Source organism: Lucilia cuprina, chromosome 2, assembly GCF_022045245.1.
Source record: "Lucilia cuprina isolate Lc7/37 chromosome 2, ASM2204524v1, whole genome shotgun sequence".
In the NCBI taxonomy this organism is placed as follows: Eukaryota; Metazoa; Arthropoda; class Insecta; order Diptera; family Calliphoridae; genus Lucilia; species Lucilia cuprina.
The window spans coordinates 40,048,044-40,055,674 of record NC_060950.1 but is presented as its reverse complement, the minus strand read 5'-3'; the positions used below and the strand labels follow the sequence as shown (position 1 = coordinate 40,055,674).

The following is a 7,631-nucleotide window of genomic DNA, read 5'->3' as shown; positions in this document are numbered from 1 at the left end:
TTATTCAAAGCACGAAATCTATATACATACGTATATAAAATTCTAACGTTATTGACTGACTGATTCATCATCGTAGAGCCTAAACGGTTGAAGCTGAAGAGTATCCAATAAGTATAATATATCAATAAGGTGGGATTTTCGGAAATTCCAATTTTTTTGGGGGTTAAAAAAGGGTAAAAACGTAAATTCGGTAACCTCAAATCTCCTACACTAGAAAAATTACAAAAACAGTTAAAGCTTATCGTCCTTTATTTCAAATTCGGCCCCTTTAGGGAATAAACGGGTAAAAACTGTAATTTGGTACTTCTTTTGCACCCCATGTATCTTTTAAACCAGAGAACATAAAAAAAAATATTTTTGAATCCTTCATAACACGACGAACGTTTATTTATTTTTGGTACTTTTTATGAAACATTGTTTTTGGTTTATTAACTTATACATATGAATACATAATAACGGGCTCCCAATACGATGTTGCAACTTTTTGGAACAGAATTTTTATTTCGTTAATGGGGAGAAAAAAAGTACCAAAAGATGTAAAAACGGGAAATTTGATTTTATTCAAGAAACACTAAATATGCTAATGGGGGTTTTTCGAAACACCGATACCAAGTGATATTTTTTTGTACTTTTTCATTCTCCAACTGGTACTTTTTGAGTTTCTTGTTTATATTGCTTTAGGTATTTTAAGACTACAATACCAAGTATTAATACTTGTCAAAAATGTTTGTATCATAATACAATTTTCTAGTCTAAAAATAATTTGTAATTTGATTTGTCCGAATTATTTTCATAATTGTTCAATTCACAATCAAGTTGTATATTGTACCTACTAAACATTAGTAACAGTGATTGTGAACAGATCTTTGCAGCAAGTCATAAGTTTATGTTCACAATGAAAAAAGCAATCAAAACAAACAATGTCAAAACATAAAAAACTCAAATAATATTAAGCTAATTAAGCAAGCAAAATAAACCAAATTAATTTATTTTTATTTAAAATTCTATTATTTTCATTATTCCACATTATAAACTAATAAATAAACAGTTTTTAATAAAACTTTATTTTTGTTTTGGCAAACAGCTTCTGTGTTACCACTTTATCGTTTTTTATGCCAAAATCGATTGAATTTTTTATTTATATGCTGAAATAAACAATTGACAACACTGAACTTTCTTACGATATTAGAAAAACATATGAAAAATTGTCGTAAGAGTTGTATAGAGCTTTTGCATAGAAAATACCAACAACATTGTTATGACTATTGTAGCAGCTGCTGACATACAAAGCTACAACATCGATTGTGAATTGAACAATACAAAAAAAATACATAGCTGAATAAAACCAAATACATCTTTACATGTACATCTTTATCCAATTCACAGCATTGTTGTTGCTTTTTTAACAAAGCATGAAAATAATGTGGCTTTTTTATGAAATTTTCAGAGGTTGTCTCGGATTTTGCTCATATATCCGTTATTTATAGACCGATTTTGCTGATTTTAAATAGCGATCTTCTCGAAAGCATGTCTAACTGAATTATTGAAGATTCGGATCTCGCCGATATATGGGGGCCTCTAAAACCTGATTTCAACAGACAGACGGACATGGCTTAATAGACTCTGCTATCTAGAAGGATCCAGAATATATATACTTTATAGGGTCGGAAAATTATATTATAGAAATAAGAAACGGAATGACAAACTTATATATACCCTTCTCACGAAGGTGAAGAGTATAAAAATTAAAACTAAAGTTAAATATTATACCCAAAAAATGCTTAAAAACAAATTCTATTGTAATGTCGAATATATTCGACAAAATCACGGAAAGGGTTAAAATTGTTGAAAATTTAAAAACAAAACATAGTTGAAAACTTAAGGCTCAGTTAGTTTGAAAGTTCCGTAACGTTTCCGTTCTGTGACGTTCCGTTGACTGTTTATGTGTAGTTACCCTATAAGAAATGAATGACCGAAACTAACACATACAAAATGATTTTACTAACACACATGCAACATTTTTTTATAGAATTGTCGAAAAAAATTTAATGGATGATTCCATCAACAATGACAGTCAAATGACCGGTAAAATGACCGTTTTTGAACCCAATGTGTGGTTGAATTTGCATATGAAAGAATGAAACAACTACATTTTGATTAAAATGTATTAAAATTTATATTTTGATCAACAATGACAGCCAAATGACCGATCAAATGACTGTCACTGTGTTACAGAGTTGTATTTTTCGTCGTTACAAATTAATTGTTTCTGCGAAAGCCAAAGATCAAGAAGAAAAAATATAAAAATAATTACAAAGGGCCTTATGCAAAAACTGTTATTAAAGTTAACAATGGTTTACTGCACACTTTTTCCATATAAAAACAGGTTTTAACAACCATTGTTAACTTAATAATCGTTTTTGCATAAGGCGGAAAGTCTTTAAATTGTTAAAAATAAAGAGAATTATTATAAACTAAATTTTAAAAAAGTTCAGGAAGTGGATCAGAAGATAAACAATTCGGAGTTTAATCAATCAATGGTAACATAAATATGTACTTATGATTTTTATATTTCGATATTTATGAATACTTATGTATTTCTTTACAGACAACTTATTTCCACAAATTAATAGGAGCATCAGAGGACTTAAGATTCTGCGGGATATGTAAAATGGTGAAAAGACTGGAATTTATGTATATGATTACTATATTAATAAAATTAAAAATATATACCTATATATTAAAATATCAATAAATTGTGTTTTATTATAAATTGGTATAGCCGTCAGATTTGACGGATATATTCATCAAGTGTGATTAGTCAACAATGACCGATTAATGCATCATTTTTTTATTTGTTAACTGTGATGGATATATCCATCAAGCATGATTAGTCAGTCATGACTAATATTTATATCATCCATGATTAGTAAACAACAAAAGAGTGAGAAGCTCAAATATATGTTTTAAAGTCGATAAAATTCATAAGTGCGAGGGTGATGCAACATCACATGTACACAAATGTTTCCATCACTTTTTACATATTGCCCTTAAGAAAGTGATGGGAGCTTTGTTCTACGCAATGTTGGGTATATTCTCAGTAGTGACAGTCAATTGACCGGTCAAATGACTGTCACTGTTCTTATAGGGTAGTTTATACGTAAGAACGTAGCAGCTGTTTTTTTAGAATAAGCAAAAAAAGTAACTCTGATTTGTTGTGTCAAAAACCAGAGTTGTTTTTTCCATATATTTACAAATGTATATAGATTTGGCGCTTATATTAAAATAAATAAATAAAAATGAATTTTGAAAGTGATAATATCTCGGAATGTTCAGATATTGATGCAACAATTTTTTTTAATTTCTTTCTTGGTCTTTTCTTTTTTTCTATGGCATTTATGTTGAAAGTAATGTCAACTTTGATATTTTCTTTGACAAATTTCAGAGATTTATTTTTCTTTCTTTATAGTTTTCGCGCTTTGTTTTTTAATTTTAAACTTCATAGCATTTAGTATAATTTTTTTAATAAATATTTACTAATATAAGAAGTACATTAATTTTAATGTTTAATTTTAAATTATTTCAATTAATCGTAATACATAATTAAAATTTTTTGGATGTACATTATTTTTAAAACATTAACATCACTGTTTTTTCTTGTTTACATCTTTTTTGTATTTTATGTCAGCTGTTTATAGCAGTCACTTAACGTTGCGGATTGAATTCTATTTTCTACAGGTTCATTCGCAACGCAATTTCAACGTTACGGCCAAACTAACGACTTACACAAGTTTTCGTAAGCCAAATACGAATTAGCTGATTCATCACGGAACGGAACGTAGAGACTAGCTGAGCCTTTTGCCGGCTTACATTCGATTTTAAGCCGCCGCCGACATATATAGTGTCAGTCGCCGCCGCCGTTAATATTTGTCGGCGCAGGGCTCCGGCTAGCATCGACTTGGTCTGTACTTGTAAACGTTGTGCTGCCATCGACTTGGTCTGTACTTTATTATAGATATTGGAAATTAAAAACAAAAATGGTAAATTATCTTGTATTTATTTTTGACAATATTAAAATAATATTTATTTTCTAGACGATTGGGAAAAATAATAAGATGATACAACACCTAAACTACCGGGTGCGTATTGTTCTTCAAGATTCGCGTACATTTATTGGAACTTTCAAAGCCTTTGATAAACACATGAATCTTATTCTTGGAGATTGTGAAGAGTTTCGAAAGATTCGTTCTAAAAATGCAAAAGTCCCGGAAAGAGAAGAAAAACGAGTATTGGGATTCGTGTTATTGCGAGGAGAAAATATTGTTTCACTTACTGTTGAAGGACCACCGCCACCAGAGGAGGGTTTACCCCGTGTTCCGCTTCCAGGTGCTGCACCCGGCCCTGGTATGGGTCGCGCTTCCGGTAGGGGTGTGCCTGTTAATATATCTTCAGTTCCGGCAGGCCTACAAGGTCCAGTACGTGGTGTTGGTGGTCCAGCGCAACAACATATGGCTCCTATGGGCAGGGGTGTACCACGAGCACCAATGATGGGAGGACCACCACCAAGTATGATGCCAGGCGGAATTCCACCAATGCCTGGTGCTATGGGTCGCGGCGCTCCACCACCAATGAGAGGTCCCCCCCCTGGAATGTTAAGAGGTGCACCACCGCCAGGTAGAGGTGGTTATTAACATTAATATATTAGAACCATAGCTGTAAAATAATGATTAATAATCGTAATCATTATTAATTAGATTATTTTTATTAAATAGGTACGATTATTTTCAATTTTTTTAATTAATTGTTGATTACGATTAAAAATAATCTATAAATAATCAGGGATTAATTGAAATTAATGAAAATAATCAAAAAAATAGTTGATTATTTTTAAGGATTTATTATGATTAATTTTGATTATTTTCCATATATTTAGTATAATTTTCTCCCAAAAGAAAAGTTTTAAGAAAAATTTAATTATTTTTCCGGCAACCCGCTAAAAATTACGTATTCTTGAGACTAATTTCGTAAAGGTTGCAGTAATTGAGTTGAGATCAAGATTTTCAACCCTTGATAAATATATTATTTTCAATAAAAGTCATATAATCAAATAGTGCGTAACTTGAAAAACAGTTTTCCATTACACGTAATGAAAAAAGATAGAGAATTGTACCAAATATATTGAAATTAATAAAAAAATCAAAATTAATCGTTGAAAATAATCAAATTAATTATTTAATTATTTTTATTAATTTTAATTAATCCTGATTATTTTTAGATTAATTTTAATCTTAATCAATAATCAGAAATTTTATACCAGAAAATTAAATAATCATTACGATTATTTTTGAAAAATAATTTAATTGATTATTAATCGTAATTGAAATTTTACAGCTATGATAAAACCTATTCTAGTTTTATTATGTATGTACAATTTAAAATAAATAAGCATTCAATCAATAAGACAGAAAGTCTCTGATAAACATAACTTAATTTTATGTCATAGAATCTGGAACATACACATATGGACAAAAAATAAATATCAGTAAAACTTTTGTTTAAAAGCTTATAATGAAATATTGAAGATAAGTTAAAATGTAAACAAAAATATTTTTTTTTAAAAGATATGAAATAAAAAAAGGAAGAACTAAAATCATAAATAGCTTTCAGTTTTCTTAAAAAAGTTTTAAAATGATGGATTTGCATAACTTCCCACACTGCAATTGATCCTTATTTGGAATTCCCATAGAGGTTTTGGGGAGAAATGTGATCAGATGGCTGACTTGGGCAACAGGCAACATTGTAATCTTTAAAGCAATAGCATTAGGCAACATAACATTTTCTAGGATGTTTCCCTATTGAAATCGTGTCATGGAGTCGGGAATAGTATCGTTGGTTCATTATATACAACGCCATTTTTTGCATCTTATAGTCCGGACCAATATGAGTGAATTCTAACGAAACTAAGCCATTTCTTAAATTTTTGTCGAAGCAAATGAATTCTTCTGGGTATTCTACCATGTAAATTGACATTAAAGCTTGCCTCGACCCATATGTTAAACATTTTTCAATTTATAATATATTCTATTGAATAAGTCGATACTACAGTAATAAAATAAATTAAACCCTTTATTGATTTACAAACCTTTATAAAACAAAAATTCAATTATGAATGAGACCTTAAATTTATAATCAAAGTAAATGCTAAATTAAAATAGTAAGAGTGCTATATTCGGCTGTGTCGAATCTTATATACCCTTCACCATAGTTTATTTTAAACATGTTTTATACATTTTAAATTTTTTCCCGACTACATTATTATTACATCAAAAGCTAAACAAAAAGAACAACAACAACGCTAAACGAAATAAATGCGCTTAGCTATGACAGTGTGTTTTCTATACACTTATATGCGCTTAACACTAGCAATACGTTGTTGTTGTTCTTAACAGTATATAAGCAAGAGTAAAACAACAACACTTTCGTATTCATTGTGGTAAACATTGACGAGACGTAGATTTTGTTTTTGTTTATCGTAAAAAAAATGTGTGTTAGTTTTAAATTTCAAACTTACATTATTCGCATAAAAATTATTGTACAATAACTCACAATCTACTCTCATATAATTAAAAACGTTTTAAATAGTTTTTTTTATTCATTAAAAAATATATTTGCAAAACAAAAGGGAAAAATATTTTATTTTAACAAACAATGCAAATCATATTTTTTTGCTGTGTATTTTTTTGTATGTTTGGATTCCAAACATACAAAAAAATACACAGCTGAATAAAACCAAATAAATCTACACACACACGTGTACATCTTTTTCTATATACAGTGTTGTTGTTGCTTTTATAACAATTTTTTGATGAAATTTTCAGAGGTTGTCTCGGATTTTTGCTCATATCTCCGTTATTTACCGACCGATTTTGCTGATTTTAAATAGCAATCTTCTCGAAAGCATGTCTAATAGAATTATTGAAGATTCGGATCTCGACGATATCTGTGTCCTCTAAAAACTGATTTCAACAGACATACAGACGGATATGGCTTAATCGACTCCGCCATCTATAAGGATCCAGAATATATATATATACTTTATAGGGTCGGAAAATTATATTATAGAAATTACAAACGGAATGACAAACTTATATACCCTTCTCACGAAGGTGAAGGGTATAAAAATCACAAACCTTTTCAAAACCCCCGCTTAAAGACATACAAATCTGTATGTCTTTAAGTGTATATTAGGCCTGTCACAGAATTCTATTCCGATCTAAACTTAACAAACTTTATGGCAAACTTTTATATTTTTCAGAGAGAATAAATAAAAATCCTCTCTGAGAAATATGTGCAGACGAAAATTGATTGTTTCTGCCAGTGCTGCCAAGTTATTGTACATAAATTTAGTACAAAATTCATATATATTTATGTGGTTTATATCAATTTAAACTGAATATTCACTGAAATAAAACTATTTAAAACAAAATCTAATAATTAGTAATTATAATCATAAATACTTACATTTATAAGTAAAACCCAAAGAGTAATATTTAATTTTAATTCTGTTATTGTTCTAAATAACTTATATTTGTTAAAAATAATAAGAAAAAACAATTTTTTTGATCATAAGG

General features: G+C 29.2%; 1 protein-coding gene across 1 annotated transcript; it reads left to right on the top strand.

The window, feature by feature from the left end:
* Positions 1–3,872: 3,872 nt before the first annotated feature.
* Positions 3,873–5,551, top strand: LOC111678998 (small nuclear ribonucleoprotein-associated protein B). The gene is made up of 2 exons (XM_023440478.2): positions 3,873–4,040; positions 4,095–5,551. The coding sequence occupies exons 1-2, from the start codon at positions 4,038–4,040 to the stop codon at positions 4,689–4,691; spliced, it is 600 nt and encodes a 199-aa protein (XP_023296246.1). The 5' UTR covers positions 3,873–4,037; the 3' UTR covers positions 4,692–5,551.
* The last annotated feature ends 2,080 nt before the right edge of the window (positions 5,552–7,631 follow it).